This window comes from Acipenser ruthenus, chromosome 19 (assembly GCF_902713425.1).
Source record: "Acipenser ruthenus chromosome 19, fAciRut3.2 maternal haplotype, whole genome shotgun sequence".
NCBI classification, from domain to species: Eukaryota; Metazoa; Chordata; class Actinopteri; order Acipenseriformes; family Acipenseridae; genus Acipenser; species Acipenser ruthenus.
The window spans coordinates 8376837-8398987 of NC_081207.1; the positions used below are offsets into that span (position 1 = coordinate 8376837).

Below are 22151 nucleotides of genomic sequence, written 5' to 3' on the forward strand. Positions count from 1 at the left end.
ATATATGTATGTGTGTATATATATATATATATATATATATATATATATATATATATATATATGTGTATGTATATATATGTGTATGTGTGTGTGTATATATATATATATATATATATATAATTTACCTTCTTAAAGTAGAGTATTAGATTACAGTAACTCTGTAATCCAGCACACTGTCTAATCCGGCACAATTTTCTTGTACATCAAACATTCAATTGGGTCACATTTTGACTGGTAGCAAAGAAGATCAGATGTCCTTGCGGTCTTTTTGAACCCATTAACAGGGCTAAATGGGATAGTTAACTTCTAAATCAAGACAGCCATATACAGCTCAAGAGGCATTAGTCAAACAGCCCTGCCATAGGCTGGTATTATAAAGTCTGGATGATATACTTGGAAAAATGTTTAAATAACTGTGTACAGATTAATTGCTTGGGAACTGATGGCATCTCCATGGAACAGCTTTAGTCCTTTACCTCACTGCATAGGTCATGCGGTCAGGCCTTATCGCTCTCATCATACACAGCCGCTGGAGGGCAGTTTTGTTTTTCCACTCTTGTGGAAACTTCTCCTTCTCTGGACACTCTGATTCCACAAACTTCTTCCAGCGCTTTGCAGAGCCCTCGATATCCCGGTCCAAATTACGGAACTCTTCCATGGAGGACAGTGACTAGTCAAACACAGACACAGAAATGAGTGACGGGGAACGGCTTGAGAATTTTTACAATTAAATGCCCTTTGATCACGGCATACTGTTTTATATTTACAAAGAAACTCAGTCAAATCGATGGCAAACAATTCAACTAGAATTCGTTTTCAATGTCTTCAATGTTGAAATAAGTGTTGATTTATATCCGTATATATTAATTAGATTGCACCTCCAAGTGTTGAAATCTGGAGGATCATCAGGAGGAATGTGTGTATGCTGATTCTGAACATTAAATTAGATATTAAAATCACATTATACTTTTGGCTGTTATGATTCTTTTAGGTTTGATTATATTTACACATACTCATTGCTCTGTGTACAATATAGGTAAGCTCTGATTGAACAGAATAATTTTTGCTTTAATCTGAAGTTGACCTATTGTATCAAGTAAAACAGAAAGATATATACATGGAGTATCCACTATATAATTGACACCAGGATTCACATAGTTTAACACAAGAACCACTATTATGAATACATTTGCTTTATTAAAATATTTAAGGCCATAAATATGCTACCACTATCATAAGGCTTGACTAACATGTGAATATGGCTTAATTAATGCACTTTCACGTGTCTGCTAAATATTCAGTAAGCATGTTGCTTACACTTTCTTCAGAGTGATTATTATACACATTAAGGTGTAAAATTGTGGGTTTGGCTTTGCTTCTTAATGAGAAAGTTGCTTCAAATAACACTTTTTCTGTTGTGGGTGCTCAACTGTATTCAGAAGCTGCTCTTCAATTCCAGTTGCCTGCCATGGACATAAGCAATGCAGGCTAGATCAGCCAAAATATCTTAATATGTTTGAGTATCTTCAATAAGCACTACTCAGAAACAATTGAAAACATCATAAAAGGTTAAGGGTGCAGTGAAAATGGACTCTGCAGCTTTAAGCTGCAACACACGGACATCTTCCCCCTGACTATCAAAGATCTAACAGCAGCTGGAGAAAATCAATGGCTATACTGTACAAGTTAACAGTATTCCTTTCCCAATTTTCAACAGGGAGTAAACTTTTTTTTTTTTTTCAGCTGACACAGCACCCAACCTCCTCCCTGGATACTATTCTATTGCATTTTTAAGAAAGCGCTCACCAATTTATCTGTATTTTACTGGCTTAACACTTCAGATATTTCCCTAGGGTGTGAGGTGTGACAGTGTCAAATGACTTCTGTTATCTTTCTCCATTATAATATAGAGAGATTTGCTTTTAATGAGCTGCAGTTATATGTAGTGTGTTTTTTTTGTAGCTCTGTACTGTACAAAGTTTATATCTAATACATACATTAAGTCTTTACTGGCTTTCAGGGGAATAAGTGGCACTACAGAGGCCCCAGCCTCTTGATCGAGTGCATTTGTTTTTTCTTCTTGTTTTACTTATTTTTCTTTCAATATTTTGCTTCAAGGACCAAAATATTGTACAAAGATTGTGCATTGGTATAAACAACCAGAAGTGTAAACAACACACATGAGCACAATTATTCATTCGTCATGATAATTAGGGACCAACAAACAGTAAACTTCTTCTGCTTAGATAACATTTGCTAACACTTAAGAAGTCAGATGAATGTTTATTTCATGGTTGGCACTTACGGAGTAAGAAAACAGACTGAAATAGACTTTAAAAGTTAGAAGTGTAAAAAGTTGTAATGTAGAATTTTTCAGAACTCTGCTACTTACTCTTTAAGCTGCAGTATATGATATTAGTTTTAGATTTTAGAGCAACTTAAAATTCAATTTGCATGTATATTTTGTAATGTACACATACCTCTTTGTGATGTTCCAATCATTCTGAGTGTTCATTTTTAAATGTTTTACTGCATTTACTCGAATAGTGTTAAATCAATCTGTGTGACAGTACTTAATCTGAGATAAGGTACTGAATTCAAGAGGAGCTCTCCAGCTCAAAGTTGCCACCAAAACCAAAGTAACATAGGTAAGATCAACACAGTTTCTGTATAGTTGTATAAACCAGCGGCATTCAATGACATTGTATTATATACTGCTACTGTATATTGACAGCGATACAATAGGAAGCTTGATTCATTAGATGGTGAAACAAAAAAAGCTGGCTACTGGACTACAACTCAAGAGCTACTCCTGAGATCTGGTCAAAGCACTTTATCCTTTGTTTTACGGCAGGATTTCTGAGCATGATTACTGTGTGTTAACCATCATATTAATGTTCATTATTATTATCAACTAACTACTACGGAGTCCACATACTGTAATTGCTATGCTGGTTAGCAAGGGGTTAAAACATATCAGAAATGGAAATAACTGCAATGTTTGAGTAACTGCAATAACTACACGGAATGAAAAAAATGTAATTTGAAGCTACTTACTCTTTTACGGTGTTTTATATTGTGGTTCTCACTAGTTTATTGTAAACCATTTATGAATAATACATTTCCCTTTGCCTGTAATGCAATTAATTATGCTAAGGGCTGGAATCATACTGTATATTAGAAGGTCTGTAAAATCCACAATAGTGTTTTATGAACAAATCCATGCATTTTAATATATCTTTTTAATAAAAACTTCAATCAATTATATTTAAATATCTTTTACCTGCTTAAACTGATGCATCTGTTATTTTTACAAAAACAAAAAACATTTGTTGGGTTTTATGTTATTTTTGTAACGGCAAGAGTGGTATGTGGTAACTGCCCCATAGTGATTAGGTAATTTCTAACTATGAAAAATTGTCTTTATAGAAACCAAAAATGTCCTGTTTTGAATTATAAAAAGAGGCATATAGGCAGAATTCTAGATTTTGCACGACACCAGATTTTGACAGTCAAGATAAAACTAAAATCTGCCATTGAGCCAAGATAATTATCCAAGTAAGTTTTCTTTTTAAAAAAAACATCCATGTTATATTTGTATCAGTGCCTGTTGAAGATAAATGTGCCTGTTAAATTTGTCCTGTCACTTCTCCATCTCATTTTTGTCAATTTTAATTAAGCAGAAAAAATGTAATTGCTAATGTCCTAGTATGTTTGTTTATACCTAATTAGCATGACTAATTGCATTGATATTACAATGTGTGTGCTGTGAGCTGTTTATGTTTAGTTTTTTTTCCCAAAAAATTAATTCATCTGCTAACTTGTTTATGAGAGAAAATTATTTATAACATGTTTATGTGGAAAATACCGCTAAAGTTTGAGATGAAACTGTAGGTAAATATACAAACAAGTTTCCTACCGTTATTAAACAAAAGATAACAAAACAATATGTATCCATTTAATGCCTTAGACATCCTTGAATATTAAGTAAGTAGAAAATGGTGATTGGCAAATCCATTGCATAATCACAGTTCATAGAGAGAACCCTATAAAAATGATTATGCAAATGTTTTTTTTTTCTTCACATAGCCCTGTGCACTATTTAAAAGGTTTTAATTAAGGACTGCATATTTTTTTCCAGCCTGAAAGTGGATCATTTCAACACGCAGCTGCAGCCAAACAGTGTTTATTGCTTTTAACCTGTTTTTGCCCTTGATATAAGTACTGCTTGCCACAAGAATATTATTATTAATATTCCACATCTCCTGCAGGATGGTTATCGCAAACAGTCTCAAATCAACGCTGCCTCAATCGTTTCAGTGATTTACCTCAACTCATCTATCAACTAGAAACCCTCAGCAATCCATCTAAGAGATCATGAAAGCTTAAAGAGCAAGTAACAGGGTTCTGAAAATATACAACATTAAACGTCCTCATATGGTGCTACAGCTGTTTAAATAACATACCTGTAATTTTTATTTTCATTGTTAACATCCTGACAACTTGAGAGTGCTCTGGCTTTTCTGTTCTGTACCACATTATGGATCGTTATTGCTGTGTCACCTGTTTGACAATGTGGGGAATACTGACACAATCAGTGCACTAGAGCAGCCATTTTTAAAAGAGCTTTGAAATAGACTTTAAATTTATATAAGTATAAAAAGTTGCCAGGATGTTAACAATGAAAAGAGACCACACAGACTCCAGTTACATCTGCTGTAAACCCAGGTAGCCACGATTAGGTAAGTCAAATTGGAAAGTTTCTGTAATATCATTCTAAAATCTTACAAACTCAATGTAAACACCTTTTTAATGTAATGTGTGTTTACTTACTGGTACGTTCTTATGATGCATGCTATATGAAATATTAGCATGGCCCCTAGACGTTTGCCATAAACCCTTGCCAAAATAAAAAAGGACAGGGTCAAGGGACTTTTTTTTCAGTAACAACAGAGATACCTCTATTTTTGTTGTAAATGTAGCCATTGTGACATAATGTCAAAACATATACTGTGTGTATGTAAATGCACATAAAATTTGATATATGCATGAAACATGTTCATATGCTTTAATATTTTCTTATAGGCCTGACCAACCAAATGCGAAAGAGTGAAATTTCCCCAGGGTTATAAGTCTTGCTTATCAAAGGCATTTAGGAAATATCCAAAGAACACAATTTGTTTAAGCAGCTGATTTGACAGGAATAAATTCCCACGTACAAAATAAATAAAATAAAGAATGGTATAATTGAATGATAGGAAACCAGATAAAAAGGTATTTTACAGTTAATGGTCAAAGGAAATGTTTTATAGTAATTTTAATATACTTTTTTTATGAAAAAGAGAAATGTTAAAGAGGTTTGTGTTTTTAGCTTGATGGGTGGCAGAATTTGTGTTCTAATTCTCATTATTTTTAAAGTAAAACTATTCCACACATTGATCAAAATATGTGTTCCAAATCTCAGATTTAAGAGGTTTAGGGCAGGATTTTCAAAAAACAGTGTTATTGTATCGAACTTGTGGTATAGTAATGAAAGCTTTAGTAGCAAGTGAATTTTTTAAAAAAATGTGTTAATAAATCAATCCGTTAATGCTTTGAAATTGAGTCAATCAGGTTGTTAATGAACGCATTTCTCATTAAAAAGATTAATTGTCGCAAGTCACCTACATCACTTCCTGTCTCAATGACTTGATAAGGGGAACTCGTTAATCAAAGTGCATGTTAACGAGATCAAGAAAAATTAATGGAAGCATAATTTGCTGCTCTCCCACCAGCAAGAAGCAGCCAAATGGAAATAAAAAATAATGGAAATATCTATGTTGTGTATAATTTGTAAACTTAATTTAAAAATTGTGCAGAAAACTTCACATACAAAATGCTGATTTACGATTATCTGGCGTGTGGGTAAAAATCGGACAGCACAGATTAAAAAAAATAATAAATAAATAAAAATTAAACACTAGTCATTTACCCTCTTTTGGGGGGATATTTGCCAGAACTTACTATGTAGAACTCTTTTAAATGTGCATTTTGCAATCTTTTTTTGGTTAAAAAAAAATAATAATTCCATAGGCCACTTATGTATATTGGTTGGAATTTATTTTCTTATGTTGACATCTACTTTTGTCTGTATTTTAGCATGTATGACTGTAAGTTATTAATAAATATGTTTCAAATGCCATTTGTGGTTGTAGTTGTTAGCTATATTATACATGTATACTATGTATGTAACACTTCATTATATATTTTTAAGCTTTTAAAATCACGATAGAACTCCCCAACCTAATACACAATTTGTTTATAATTAATTGTTCAGTGAATTCCTCTAATCATGCATTTTCTCTGGTACTCCTTGCTCGCCTCTGATAAATAAACTCAACATGATTAGAAGTAGCCACCTAACACTTACAGTATTATAAGAACATTTTATATGCATACAAACGTGTGAAGTTGAAAGTGTACATTGTACATAAAGTGTGGGGGGAGTCTGACAACATTAAATACGTTTAGGCAAATTCCATTTCAATGATCTTGATCACATTCCTAGTGGATCTGTGTGCCCTTGTACGCCTGTTCTTCGTTCTTGTGTGGATAAGACAAAGGTGTTAAAAGCCAAAGACATATTGCAAATCAGCAATCACCTAAGAAAACTTTATTGTAATATCTAATATGCTGTTTTCTATACCAAGATTTCAGTGGTATAATTCAAATAAAATCTACAGTAGAGGTCAGTTGTCATATAATGTACGTATGCATAATTCAAATAGGCTACAGTTGCATTGATAATTTCTTGATAGTAACATTACACTTCGTGCAAATAACGGCAATACAACAAACGTTCCGTAAGGTTACAAATGGTTAAAACAAGTGAATAAATCTCCTGTATAACCACAAGTATAGAAAAGGCTAAAATATTTTCATAACTACAAATATTGAATTATCTAGGTTGTCTGTAAGAAATGAACTCTGGTCCTGGTCGGTCGGTCGGTCGGTCTCTCTCTCTCTCTCTCTCTCTCTCTCTCTCTCTCTCTCTCTCTCGCTCGCGCTCTCGCTCTCGCTCTCGCTCTCTCTCTCTCTCTCTCTCGCTCTCTCTCTCTTCAGCCGCGGTCTGTTAAATTTCTGTTTTAAGGTGAATTATATATTGTTTCGCTAATTAAAACCCTCCTTTTCCAAGTGCAAATTAACTCCTGATAAATTATGACAATTAACACGGATTTACTTTTAAATTCCCACGCAAACAAAAGAAATAGTCGCAAGAAGCCCTGCTCGTAAGATATTAACATTATTTCGTAAATCAACATAATTTTGGAAATCACATTAGAACAATTATTTAATAATGAAATAGGCATAACAACCGCTTGAAAATGCCAAAATTAATTTCTTGATTAACACTGGAGTTATCATTTACGACCTTTTGAAAATCCTGCCTTTACAGTCTTGTTTTGGCTTTCTGAATAATGTATTCCAACACATTTTTGTGGAAGCAAAGAATTTAAATCAGAAAAGTGAGCAACATCAAATAAACACCCAGCAGTAACTGTGTTTCATAATGTAACGCTGAATAACAGAGCGGAGCATTAAAACTCTTGTGAACTTAAATCCATTCCAAAGAAGCTTGTTTAATTAAATAAGAACCAGAGGATGCTTCACCATCCGATTAACTTTAAAGCTCTATTCCCAAGGTAGCATCTCGATAAATAATAACCAGAAAGGAATGACACTTAAAATATATAGCCCCAAGATGTGTTTAATTATCCTTGTTTATGTAATTGGTAGATGCATGACCACAAATGGCGAGGAAGGTAAAAAAAAATACATTTAAAAAAAGTTCCCAGACGTGAGCTGACTTTGCACGGAAACAAACAAGTTTAACATTCTATAAGGACGAAGACTTGTTTTGACAAGTGCAGCAGCTCAGTAGCTCAGCAATATTATGCTTCAGAATTATTAATGTGCATTGAATAGCATGATAAAATGGGTTTTAGAATACTTTCTCAAATAGAGACATGTGCTGCTCGTGGAGGGTCTAGGAGCTTTCTTTCCCTCCCTTCTCTATACCGGTATGTTACAGTGTGTCGGTCAAGTAAGCCTTACAGTACTATTACTTTAAATGTCCACCCCTTCAAGGAACCAGATAACCCATGAATAAGTTGATGGGATGTAATGAACTTTCACAAATCAGTTGAAGGTTCAGTGCTCTTGACTTTAATTGATTTGGGGGGTGGTGACAGCCGTCAGGGACAGATAAGAGGGGTTGTACAGTTACACAAGTCCTTACTGTTATTACAGATGCTGTCTTTCTGCATCAAGCACTGATCCCAAGCTCTATTAACTCTCACAACATGCAAGATCAGTTTCGTGACTATGGGGACTATAGGGATAGAAAACAGGAAGAGGTAGACATTATTTTTTATTGCAAAACCAGGATTTATAGCTACACAACCGGTTGATACAACAACATACAGCAATAGCAGCCATGTTAAACACACTTGTTCACAGCGTTCAAGCATTGGAAATGAAGCTTATATATCAATGACAGGGGCTCCATTATACAGCGGATAGGAAAGTAGTAGTGTTACTGAAATAACCCCAAGCACATTACAGGAGTGATCATGTAACTACATTGATCATTGCATTATCTGGTGTCTAGGTTCATTACAGAAATCCCTGACCCCTAGTTAGGACCCTGTATAACTTTGGGCTCTATTTAATTGAACTACATATTTGTGTTGTAAACTGTAGCAGTGCCTGCAGGTGGTTTTTTGTGTCTTTGTCTAATGATTTAAACAGTGTTGGTCAATAGATCCCTTTACTGGACGTCTCTCTCATATTTAGCTCTGCGCAATGTAATAAGCTTTACCTTGATTCCACCCCAGGACAGGTTCGAAAGGAAATCAACTGGACTGGAGAGACCAGGTTGGGCTGGATATCTCAGAAGGAAGTCCAGTTCAACTGCGTTTATTTCTTTATTCATAAGCAATATCTGCATGAAAAAGTACATAAAAAAGAGTATTATATACAGGGGTTATATACAATAACACATGTCATCTTTATGCTGCTTATTTACTATATTAATTCAAACAAATCAAGTAGAAAATGCAGTATGTTGATAAGCATAACAGGTTGTGGAATATACAGAATAATACACTGCCTCTGCCTGGCCAATTTATAAGGACCTGTCTACCTGACTGGATTTGGCATCACCCTGGGGTAGGGCATGTTCTCTCTAAACAAGGTTTAGTTAGTGCAGGGTCGTACCATTATATGGAAGAGAGTAACTTACTTAACAAAAAGGATATCTTATCAAATAGTTCCTGAAGCAATATCGTGATGATTCGCTACAGATTCAGTTTATGTAATTATTCTGGAAGATATCACTGAACTCAATCTAAACAATCACGATGGTATTGAAAACAGTAATTACTGCTTTGATAATAACTGAGATTATCAAAACCACAAACTCGTTTCAAACAACGATTAAAGGAAAATGTTGCTCAAATTACCATTTTAATATAACACACTCTTATAATATAATTCGCTAAATACTAAATAGCAGTGTTGAATTAAAAAAAGCCCCACTGAAATACAGTAGCATTGCACCATTCATGTGTGGAACATGTTCTATGTATTCATGAATTTCAATTACCAGAAGACAGCACTGTATGCCCACTTATCTCAAATGCCATTTTTTTTTATCATGGGTGGTTCTAGTAAATTGTGGGGTACCTCAACTCCACAGTAAAACTGGAACCCCACTATACTGTAGTTATACTATAGATGCACTGAACAACGCCCTCTACTGGACATTAAGCTTTGTGGTTGGCAAGTAATTAGCATGATTTACCTGGAAGGCAAGCTGTGCTGTGTAGGTCAGTTTATCATATTCGAACAGCCCTCGTGTTGTATATTGGAAGACAGAAAAGGTGATGCTATCGATGAGGTTTGATACTCGCTGCTTGAGAGTGTCATCTGAAGGGGCTTTCAGCACAGCCTTCTGGAATACCACGCTGAATGCCTGGAGAACGAGAGAAACAACAGACACTCAGTGCTGCAGACCCTGCCTCAGTTCACTTCTTCTCCCTTCTGTCCCCTCTGAAGTTCAGTGGTTCTAGAATTTTCTTTTTAGCTGGGGCTCCCTCTTTGGTTGGGCATAATTTACAATTTTATAAGGTTTGCTATCTGAGTGGCTTTCTATACATTCATATTTTATTGCATGAACGTGAATAAAACAATGTATTTTCTATAAAATTCCTGCTGTATTGCTTGGTAGTAACTATAGATATTGGGTCTGCTTGTGGTCATCACTCAACCCCCTTGAAACCTTTCTGTTAACTACAATAGGGTCCTGGCCCCCACTTTGAGAAACACTGGTGTAGTCAGACACAGAAAAATGGCTTTATATAATATGTAAAAATAATACTAATCATACCATTCAAAATAAACACATACAAAGAGAGTGATTATAAAATTGGGTAATTTGCACAACAGTACCGTACAGCAAACATTAGGAAAGGTTTCTAAGAATTTGTTGCTGTCTGTATAGTTCTCAGATTTGTTTTTTTTAGAATGATAATATTGTACGGTTGATCCTGTTTTCTTTTCTTATTAAAAAAAAAAAATGGGAGGCGGTATCATAATTTTTAATTCTCCAAATCAAAATAACTCAATGAAACTGACCGTATTGCTACGCAGACAGGAGAGACGACAACTGATTTGGGTTGATGCGCAGCTCTGGGTTATGGCGAACTAGGTCAACACATGTTTACAAAATATCAACAGATGATGCTTTGATCTTAGGAGGCCACGCAGACAGTGTTTGAAAGCCCATATCTAACAGCTGCACACATGTGAACAGGAATACACTCAGCCACTGCACTGCCCTTGAGAGATATTGCTGCTAGCAAATTGTATAAATTGAAGTAAAAGCAATTGAGAACTTTCACCATGGGTTTTTAATTGCTTTTGTGCAACAAAGGCCACACAATGGATTTTTCTTATTGAACATGGTGGACAGTTTTGTAATGGTCTAAACCAGTGGTTTCAACCTGTGGTACGTGTACCAGTACTGGTACGTGACAGGCTTGCAACTGGTACGCACCGGCAGTTATTCTACATATGATTCCTCAACCAAAATCCTCCCTCAATCGCACCATCATAATGTATCAATCTGTGTGCACCACTGAATCCAAGAGACAGGAGAAATTATGATGAGAGATATTTGTTGTAAACTTTCAAAGTTACTGATGAGTAGAGGCAGTCCAAATCTGCAGAAAGGAGAATTCCTCAGAAACCACAGAATTCACAGGTTCCGTAGAATTCACAGGATTCCGCAGAATTCACAAGCTTTCGCAGTTTCCACAGGCTTCCACAGAATTCACAGGCTTCCGCAGAATTCACAGGATTCCGCAGAGTTCACAGGCTTCTGCAGAGTTCACAGGCTTCTGCAGAGTTCACAGGCTTCTGCAGAGTTCACAGGCTTCTGCAGAGTTCACAGGCTTCTGCAGAGTTCACAGGCTTCCAAAGATTTGCCATATTCTGCAGCTACATCATCATCATAAGCATCATAAACAGACTGACCTGAAATATGTAACTTAGCTGTTGGTTCTAGTTTTGTTAAATTAATAGATGCTTCGCCTCCTTCAAAAAGCAGGAGTTAATTAAAGACTGAAGTTCAGGCTTTGAAAATGTGGCCCAATAAAAAGTCTCATGTGACATGCTGTGCGTTTTTGAAAGTTCCTAAAGGTTTTACTGACACAAATGTTTGTTATATTTAATTTTGAAGTACTTAACCCATACATTTTTTGATATGATTATGTGATGCATCACATTTTCAGTGAGAAAGTGGTTGTTCTGGGGTAGGTCTCTGTTTTACAACAGCCATTTAAGATTACACTTAGTTACTGGTACACCTCGTGGTCCCTACTGGAAACTGGTACTGGAGATGAAAAGGTTGAAAACCACTGGTCTAAACTGTACGTTGCTGGTTCACACAACTCCTTTGGTGCTAGGAAAGTTTGAGTAAAACTTCAGGGGATCCTTGTTATCAATAGCTTTTTCCTTTTTCTTATGAGACCTTCCCATGTAATACAAATAAATAAATTAGAAACAAGTAAGCTAACAAACCCACAGTACATGGAAATGGTTAGAAGCATTAAAACAGAATCGAATGACTTATTAAAGTAGTATATCTGCCAAAGAGAAGTCCACTGGGGGCTTTCTTTAGTAAAGCGGTAGGCCTTTAATAAGGGTACCTTCAAAGAGAACTGGTACATGGGGTGGATTTTATTGAGGTCATTCATTATGAAGTATAATAAAGATGCTCTGGCAGCTGCAGGCCTGTAGTGTTCTCTCGCCTCATTGATTTTCGCTTCTGTCACCTTGGCTTCCTTCACCTGGAAGGAAACAGCACAGGAAAGTGTTCTTTAATAAGTACCAGGCATGTTTCTTTATAATCAATATCTTACTGGGGAGAACAAATAAGTTAGTTAGTTAATTAGTTAGGCAATGCAAAGTTGTTTGCACTACATTTTTTGAATACATCTCACTAAGCAATTGAAATGTGAGAATCCGCTATGAGAGTAAATCATGAAGTTCAGATATAGGAGCCTATTAGCAAGGTTGTGCATGTAACACACACACACACACACACACACACGTCTACAGACACACATTTAGGGATTAAACCAAAACTCTTGCCATAACATTCTCAATGAGATACAGGCCAGGATAGAGTAGATTTGAGGCTGCAAGATGTTCAGGAGAGATATGTGACCATGCCTCAATAATTAAGGCCTTCAGAAAAGCTGGATTGGAAATCTGCAGATCCAGAATGGCCTGTAGACTCCGCACTTTTGAGGCTGTTCCTTGTAAAACATTACTTTGTGTATTCTTGGTCATCGTAGTTGAAACTGACCAGCAGCTAAGAGATACAGCCATGATTTACAGGGCACACATTTAAACACATGTGTTGCTATTTTTCAAACAAGCTCCTGCAATTATAAAAAAATGGTCTATGATTAATGATGATGCAATTTCTGGTATCCATCTTTTCAGATATATTTCCCGGTACTGACCTTTTTCTATAATGCTTTGAATTTGTGCCAAAACGCCAACCTGATGATTCGGTTTCATCACTGTACTGCTTGCAAGTAAGTAATACACTCGAGTGAATGTTTACTCCCCTCCCCCTGTCCAGCCTATCACTCTGAAAGGTTATCGATTACATGTTCCAGCCATCCTCTCTCTTCTCAACACAAATTAAGTCTGCTGAGAGCTATTGATGCAATGCATTCTGAGATAAAAGCTTTGCTCAACACAGATACTTTTAATCAAAATATAACTTGTGGATTTTGCAAGGGAACAAACGTCAATAGAAAGCAAAGACTATAATATTCCGAAAGCCAACAGAACAGCTTTCTCTTCAGTTTGGTTTCCTGGTAACTTCCTCCTGCACAACACCTTCACCTTCAGTAGCGAGACTTAAACTAGGCCACTAGGCAGGACATCTCTCTGAGGAATTGAGATAGTCAGTCCCCTTGCCAGGAGACAAAGAAAGTACTGTGTTCTCATTTGGGTTCCTTGAAATTCCTACAGAGGCTGCAGCCAGCCAGCAACAGGTGTTACAGATCCAACAAAAATGAATGTTCACCTTTCCATCACATAAATCAGCTACATGGGCTACATAAGACAAATAAGAAATATTGGGAGCGAGAAGAGGCTGTTTTGTCTATTAAGACCTGTCCCTTGCTAGCACACTCATAACTGCAGGGCAGTATCCAATTGTTTCTTGAACAACCCCCGTGTTTTAGCAGCAGCTCCTGGTAAACACAATCTCAGATATATATTTTTTATTTAGAAAAAATAAAATGCCTTACTCTGAGTATGGGTTAAGCTTATCTACAGTTCAGTATACCATTTCAAAGTGTGCTTAAAAATGCCCATACCTCTTATTAGCTTTGTTACTGGTTCCCATTTTATAGTACTGAGAATATTTGGGTGCTTTACTTGTTTTTTGTAGCTTTATTCAGTGTAGCTATACTTCCAGTACAATATTATAGTTAAACTGCTGCATTATCCAAGTCACATGATCTGACCATTGCAGTGATTCAGGAAGAAGAAAGCAGCAGTAGCTTGTCATCTGAAGCACTGCATTTAAAATATCAGCACAGTGAGCATGGAATGGGTTACCAGATCACCTTGTTGATGCTGAATCATTGGGATCCTTTAAGACCTGACTTGACAAAGTTTGGGGATCAATCAGAAACTAGGAATCGGATGAGCGTTAATGAGCCAAATGCCATTGGTCAATTTTCTTAGGCTCTTAAAATAAGGAATTAAAAACTATCAACACAAGACATGGGGAGCAGGAATATAGTTGTTAGCGCTAATAACTGTTGTATCAGGGCTACGAAGCAGCACACATTTACCTTCTCCTCAATTTCGGCAGCCGTCCTTTTGGTGGTTTCCAGGTTTTCCACGAGTGCTGTGTCTCCCAGGAAGTTCCCAGAGGCAGAAGAAAGACGGGAAAGCAGGTTGTCTTCCAAAGTTTTCAAAGTGATCTTGAAGCCGTTCTGCTGCTTTGTGAGGTTGGACTGTAAAGCACAAATATAAATGTGTGTTGAGTGCCTGAATGATACCGTAATGTTTCTAATGCCAAAAACAAACCTATCAGTACAGACATATTTCATAACTAAAACGACTGGCTTCCCATCTGATCAGTCTATGCAAATGAGACAATTTAAAATTGTATTACAAACTAGAAAATTACAGTCTTTATTGGAAAACTTAAATTGTTGATTGACTGCTCCATAGTTCAGCCACAAAAACACAACCTGATCCTTCCTGGGTGATTGTACCTACAAACTGAAAGAAAGTGTCTGGCAGAAAATACTGCATTTATTCAACAATTGGTGCAATATTTGACTAAACAATTCTCAATTAAAGATTTCTGGCCTGCAGCACTGATGTTGTAAAAAGTAAGATATTATAAAAAATAAATTAAGAAAAAGACGTCGCAACTATTGTAGTCGGTAAAATCCCGTTTAATATGAAATGACAGATGACACCACTCGAATAGCAGTTTCAAGAAGCTTTAATACAATGGTTACAGGAACACACTCTCTCAATGATTGACAAGGTAGCACACTATTTATACTTGATTAGCATAGCAACAAATATGCAAATTAACATGATTATAGAACTTTCAAAGATGAAGACCCCCTTATAAGGGGTTGTTTTTAACTAAGCAGCTTTACCTCAAACTAGACATAACAGTGACCTAACTATCTTTTGAAAAATGCATCTCAAGCAGTTCTCACCAAAATGTGCTGAATGTGCTGTGCTCAGAACACAACTAGATAACACACAGTGCTCACAACACCACATAATTGTTTTTAACCCTTTAGATATCACATCACATATTTCCTGCCTCTTCACTGTGAAAGTTTGTTTTTACTGTCTGATATCTGTAGAGTTATTTTGAAAAACACCACTGGGATGTTATTAAAATACCATTATAAATGAAGAATCCCTAGCAGTCCTATTAGCAGACCATAGCTTTAATAGCAATGGCAACACAATCAATTTGGAACACGTACAGTAGCATACTGGCACGAATATAATTCAACACCAGTGTAGCTGCCATTGGATTGTACTATCATTGTCCCTTAATGAAAAAAAACAAACATTGCTTTGTCATTGTAAGACCACTTCCAATGAAAATCATTTGGCAAAGGAAACACATAGAGAACGCAGTTAGGTTCATTGTCAGGATAGTTTTATCTAGCCTTGGATGTGCACTGTCTGGCCATATATATCGGACTGGGCCACCGTTTGCCCAGATCTCAGCGTTGACATTACATGGTATCACCAAAATGCTGAATTAGATCCATCTAAGTCTCTGTCATGCTCCTCAATGCAGGCACACTGGATGGGTGCACTACCGTCTTGAAAGTACCCATCACCATCAGTATACAAGTGCAGCACCATTGGGTAATGTTTAAAGTCAACTATATTTTTTAACCACCTTCCAAAGTAATCAGGCAATGCCAAATCCAATCAGGTAGACACGTCTGAATAATGTGGCCCGTCAGTGTCTTGTTATTCCCACAAGATAAAGGTTTTAACAACCATTTAAAAAACACAAGCAGATATCAATTTACTTGAGCAATGATTAAGCGTAACATTTCATCAATCCAAGAGCTGATTACAAAAAACAAAACTCATCCAAATCACTGGGGCAGTGCGTTAGAAATGGCTTACTGTGCATTTAAAAAAACAGGCCAAAAATTAATCAATTAATCACCTGCTGCAAACAGTGATTGGAATTAAAAGAGGATCATATGTCTAAGATCGCAGTGAAATTAATATTCAACTTGTAAACAACAGCACACAGTCTGTGTAGTTTTTGCATTACTGTAAGGCAGCAGACCACCTGATTGTACAGTGCTCCCTCGCTATAAGGCTCTCGAGTATAACACGCCTCAGATATAACGCTCCTACAGCATGTCCCCCAATTCCCTATACTAGTGATTCATGCAATATTTCTACAGTAAATACAGTACCGGTGTTCAAACTGTAACAACTTCTCAGTCTAACTTCCGTTTCTGTCTCTTCCTTTTGATACAGTATCTGAACTGAAGAAAAGCTGCGCTGGCACTATAACACAGATATCTTATTCAGCACTTGTTTTATAACTAAATAAATATTAGGCCTATTACGTGGTTATCTTTCCTAATGTATTTACTTTTTTGCCGTGAGAGGAGCTGCGGCTTTCTCCGGGAGACGAGACGCTTCAGCTTTGCTTCAAAAGTTATATATTCAAAAGTTATGTCGGCGCAGCATTAATAACAAAATATGATTTTACTAACATGATTTAAATTGACAATTGTGGGGCTTATGTTAAATATGACCAATCTTAATGTCTTATTTTCAAATATAAATATCGTATTTCAGTATGAGCAAGTGAAATATCTGAAAATGAAGATGCTATACCATTTCTACAATGAAATAATGTCCTACAGAAACTTTTCTGAAAAAAACTTTGGGATTTCACAATTCTGGTTTTTGCGGAGATATGCACAAATCAATTATAAAATTACAGAGGCACTGTTTTATAGAAGGTACTCCTTGTACTTGTTGTCCTCCTAACGTCTCTCCAGCCTAATTAAAAAGATTTAAAAAACTGCACAGAATTATTCTTTCCTCCTACCGAGACTCTAATTAGACCATCGTCCTTTACTATAATACTGAATACTGAATTTTGCTGAGGGGACACTGACACGGAACAGTAATTCACAAATCGCATGGCATTACGAATGCAGATTTATCCTCAGATGAAATCAGCCAAAACAATTTATTTAATGGCTGGCTAGATAAGAAGAATAGAACAATGGAAATTCATTGTTAAATCACTCTGACCTGCATAGACTGAAATTTCAGACTATCAGCAACCAAATCTCTGAAACAAAGCCACTGACAAATACGAGTAGCAAAGTTGTTCTGTACTAAATTATTTCTGATTCCCCAGGAGAGAAGGATACACAGCAGAGATAGATAACCTGAATTAATAAAGCCCTTGGTTGTTAAGATAATGAAAAGCAGCTGTGCTAAATCTGTTGCAATAAATAAAACAAATGCTGTGATTCACCAATGACCTAACAAGCTCAACGGAAACAATATGATGTGGTAGACAACTTGAAAAAGGCACTGCTATTTTTCCAAATGTAACACAAAAAAACAAGCAGGCTATTTATTTTGAATTATTTGTGGTAAATGGTCTTTTACAAAGCCCCTCTGCAAGATTTAATCTCTCTCATATCTAGAGCTTTGAGAACAGAAGATTAATTTTAAATGTGGGTGTGCGAGGGTGTACGTATTGCAAATACTTCATTATCACCCCCATTGTAGTCACCTCTATGTTGCTGTTATCTATGTAATTACATATCTTGCCACTTCTCTCAAGTCATCTCAAAGTTACAAGAAATACTTTTTTTATCTGGGAACTTTGTGTTGTAGTTCTGAAAACACTTTTAGATGTGAAAGGAAGGTCCAGTATCAAACAATATTGTTCTATGCTTGTGGGGAAAAAAAATAAAAAAATACATAAAAATACAGCTTTTCTAAAGCGGTTACACGTTTTGTGAAAAGAGAGCATTTATTTGGGAAAATCCCTTACAGAAAACAATTAACTTTTAATTCTTTATTTAAAAAGCAACCAGTACCTTTCTTTATCTTTTCAAATTACTCACAAGGCTTTTATGCACGGCTTTTTTGTAGAGTAAATCCATTTATGAAATGACAAGGAGCTAAATTTTGTTCCTTACTGTCAATACTCCACTGACAAGTTATTTATCTCTAGTTCTTAAAGGAAACCCCTACAGGGACGTGCGCATTGGTTCATATTTGAAACTTGCCTTGAGCTCCTCCAGATCGGGTCTCTCCATGCTGACCACAGCGGCCAGCAGCTGGTCCTCTAGTCCTTCTCTGGTGACGGTGAAGTTGATGAGGGTGCACTGGGCCTGCAGCTCAGGCTGGTAGTGGGGGTTTGCCAATTTGGTGTGTAGAATGAGGCGGAAACTGGGGTTGTACTCGCATTCCTTATCACCAATCTTCATATACCTGAATGTGAGAGAAAATAAAGAGGGTCAGGAACAGTGTCCTTCCGAGTCTCATCAACTATTAGAAATGAAATAACAACTGCATGTTATCGAATTTCTGTGTGTTACATACCAAGTTGGATGTTATAATCTATATAATGGTACACTAAGAGTATTCTATATAGTGCTTTTATAAGGAACAGGAGGTGCATGTTATAAGAGATGCAATCCATGTGTGTTATACACAAAGTGCAAGCTATATTTAATGTAGTATTTCACATTTCCATTAGTTTGGCAGGTTCCTTGCCAGAGTAGCACTGGGTAGAATAAGATTAGTCTTGATTTCCCTGTTACTTTTTGTGTGTTTTTTTTATTAACCTGGAAAATCCAACTTTTATAAGAAAAGTAAGTCAGCAATAGCTTGATGGTGCGGCGTCTGAAGATAAAACGCAGCAGATTTAGGAAGGTTAACATCACTCAAACAGAAAAGGTTTCGGAAATGACGTACCTGCCCTTCTTGATTGTTTCACGACCCAACAGCGGCCCCAAAACTGGATCGACCGACTCTTCCAAGTTTTCAATCAAAACCACTTCCCCGTCTGACAGCGCTCTCTCCATTGAGTCGAGATAGCTATTGAAAAATCAGAATGCCAAGAGATCATTGCATTCACTTCTAATGCATTTTCCTTTTTGTCTTGGATGCAGTCCCCAAGGTATGCATCCATTGTTAAAAGTAACTGCATGAATCTCTGAATATGTGCAAGTCGTGCTGAATTTTAATGTGTGGATAAAACTGATTTAAAAAAATAAACAAATAAAAAACCTCTGCTTCTTCATTCCTAGAGCCAGCAATTCACTAATATATGTAGGATGTAAACCATGGATTTAATGTTTCTTGAAAAAAAACAGGAGCATAGACAATTTGCAGGCCTAAATATTTAAAGTATATATATATATATATATATATATATATATATATATATATATATATATTAACAAGTAGAGTATTTTTTACAGGAGCTGCATCTGATAATCCTCCTGAAATCTGAATTATTGAAGTGTGGTGGTTTTAGAAATGACCACAATGCGTATGCAACTGAGATTTCTGCCATGGACATAAAAAAATGAATACTACACTATTTGTAGTCCTTAGTCTATGAAAACAAATGATCTAGGTACTGTATTTACCCTCTTTGGCCAATCCGGATAACTCTGAGATTTTCTCCATACTTGGTTTTGATCCATTTGATTCCCTGCAGCTGTGGGTCCACCATTAAAGGCCAGCGTTCACAGTTGGTGAGGATGGTAGCATTCTCTGTAGACATTCGATCTGCAGGGAGACCCTCGTTTTGCCAGGCTGCAACATCTGCATCATCAGTAAGCATCGTCAAGGGATCTAATTCAGGAGTGACTGGAATCGGCACCTAAAATCAAATGGTATGGTAATGCCACTTTTACATAATTGAAGGACATTTCATTAATAACTAAAGGAGTATGCATCTGTGTGCTTAGTTAGCGACATGCCAGGGGTAGATGAATCTCTTGTGGACTACCAGCTGCTGCCACAAAAACAGCTCTGAACTAAAATGCTGCTACTGTACAGTACTGGTGTATACCCAGCCTTTCCTGCTTTCGCAGTGATGTCCTGCTTATTTAAAAGTTTGAACATACGTACAACTAGTTACATTGGCTCATCAATCGCTCTGCTCCCAGTTTTGATAAAACTACTTTTTGCTTAGATGTTATTTTTGTTGCTTCTGTACGATGTGGGTCATTTGTAAGATGGAAAGTAATTAGGAAAACATCCACTCTCTATAGCATTATGCATTTTCCCACTACAGCACAGTATTGGTCAATATTATTATGATGCATTTTTTTTTTTTTCAAAGAACTCGTTTTTCAGCAGATTCCATGTATATTTTCACATTGAGGTAATAAAATAAAATGCAAAAAACTATTTGAAAAATATGTGTTTTAAAACATTGAATAAGGGCATTAAGGCTTTGTATTCATAATATATTAGTGGTGTGATTCTCTCATGTTAACCTGGGGTCATGCCTTAATGCTTAATAAAAAAGCCACGGTATGATTACAATTGAAATTGGTTTACTTTTTGGGGCTTTTTTTTTTGTTACATTTTTTTACAATTAGTTTAATCATTTATATAATTATTTGGTGCTTTTTCAAAAGTTTAAATAAACTAAAAGGTTAACATTCCAGCATTCTGATTTGAATGTAGTGCCAAGTCTTCTGCTTTAGCTTTCTGAAAAAACAGGGAAATTAGTAATGACCTTTCAGATCCTAAACACTGGAAATTAAATGCAAATTAAAACTTAGCCAACTGTAAAACTTTAACTGTTAAACAAATGAAGCGTTGCATTATATATTGAATTTGGCATTAACATAAACTGCTTTTTGAAAGACTTCTACACATCGTCTTTTTAATGATTTCCGCAAGTTATGCTAACTGTTTTGCAGCTATACATTTGAAAATTGTGGTTGCATTTTGAAAAAAAGATTAGATACAAAGGGTTTCTAAAAAACACCACGTTTTAAATAATTAAAAGATGCAGACTTTGTGAAAAACAACATCTAGAACAATGTATATTGTTTGTCTTTGCCAGTATTTTAATATTTAAACAGTACTGGTATTTAGATCTGCCACTGTGTAGATCAGTGGCGTGCCGTGACAAAATGGACTGGGGTAGCATGTTTCGTAGTATAAGTAAGCACACTGTACGCAAGTGAGTGAGGCTACGTAATGTCATTTGACTGACGGTTTACTTGGCACTGTCTGGTCATCAGAGAATACCTTGAAGGTCCTGACGGCACGCCACTGGTGTAGATCAATACTAGCCCCCATTACATCTAGTTAGTATCTGTCTTTTTTAGTTGACTGAACACTGGGTTTACATGACTTACCTTCAACTGATTGAGATATGGCCTCCAAGACCCATCCATTAATTCAACTCTGTACTTCTTGGTGAAATATCCCAAGTAGGACACAAACGCTGTGATCAGCAAAACATCTCCACATAATGTACTCTCCTGTTTTTTGAAATTTCCAACTGCATCTGCCCAACGCACATTTTCTGATGCTAGTCCTCCAACCTAGAAAGCAAGGACTGTTTTATGAACTGTAATATTAATCAATAACATTCCTGCTACAAAACTAGAACATATGTGACAAGCCCTAAGTTAATAAGTTGTGTGTAGGCTATCTCTTATTGTATAGGACATGTCATTGCGTGCTCTATACTGTAGTTCTGGCTGCTTAAATTGTGCAAAGTGATGTCCCTTATAGTAAGAGACAAGCTACACACAACGTTTTAACTTATTAGAAATCACAAAAACTGATTTATTATGATTCTTTTTAAGATTGTACTACTATTTAACATACAACTGTGGTCATGTGTTCTCTACATGGAATTACAGTACAACAAGATAATATATAATGGATTGTATTTTTTATATGTGATCTGAAATAAGTGAAAGAATTGTGACTTCATTAGGAAAAAAAGTCAGGCTTAAGTTCTAAACAAAAAAGTGTAAATC

The 22151-nt window shown here is 36.0% G+C and overlaps 1 protein-coding gene across 1 annotated transcript in view; it reads right to left on the reverse strand.

The window, feature by feature from the left end:
• Positions 1 to 22151, reverse strand: part of LOC117424597 (dynein axonemal heavy chain 9-like) — a 138722-nt gene that overhangs the window by 38592 nt on the left and 77979 nt on the right. Inside the window, exons 52-60 of the mRNA XM_034041106.3 lie at positions 21519 to 21707; positions 19785 to 20020; positions 19105 to 19227; positions 18414 to 18618; positions 14427 to 14591; positions 12252 to 12392; positions 9845 to 10015; positions 8861 to 8983; positions 477 to 670 (exon numbers count right to left, since the gene is read on the reverse strand). Coding sequence (XP_033896997.3) covers positions 477 to 670; positions 8861 to 8983; positions 9845 to 10015; positions 12252 to 12392; positions 14427 to 14591; positions 18414 to 18618; positions 19105 to 19227; positions 19785 to 20020; positions 21519 to 21707 — 1547 coding nt within the window. The remainder of the gene's footprint in view (positions 1 to 476; positions 671 to 8860; positions 8984 to 9844; positions 10016 to 12251; positions 12393 to 14426; positions 14592 to 18413; positions 18619 to 19104; positions 19228 to 19784; positions 20021 to 21518; positions 21708 to 22151) is intronic.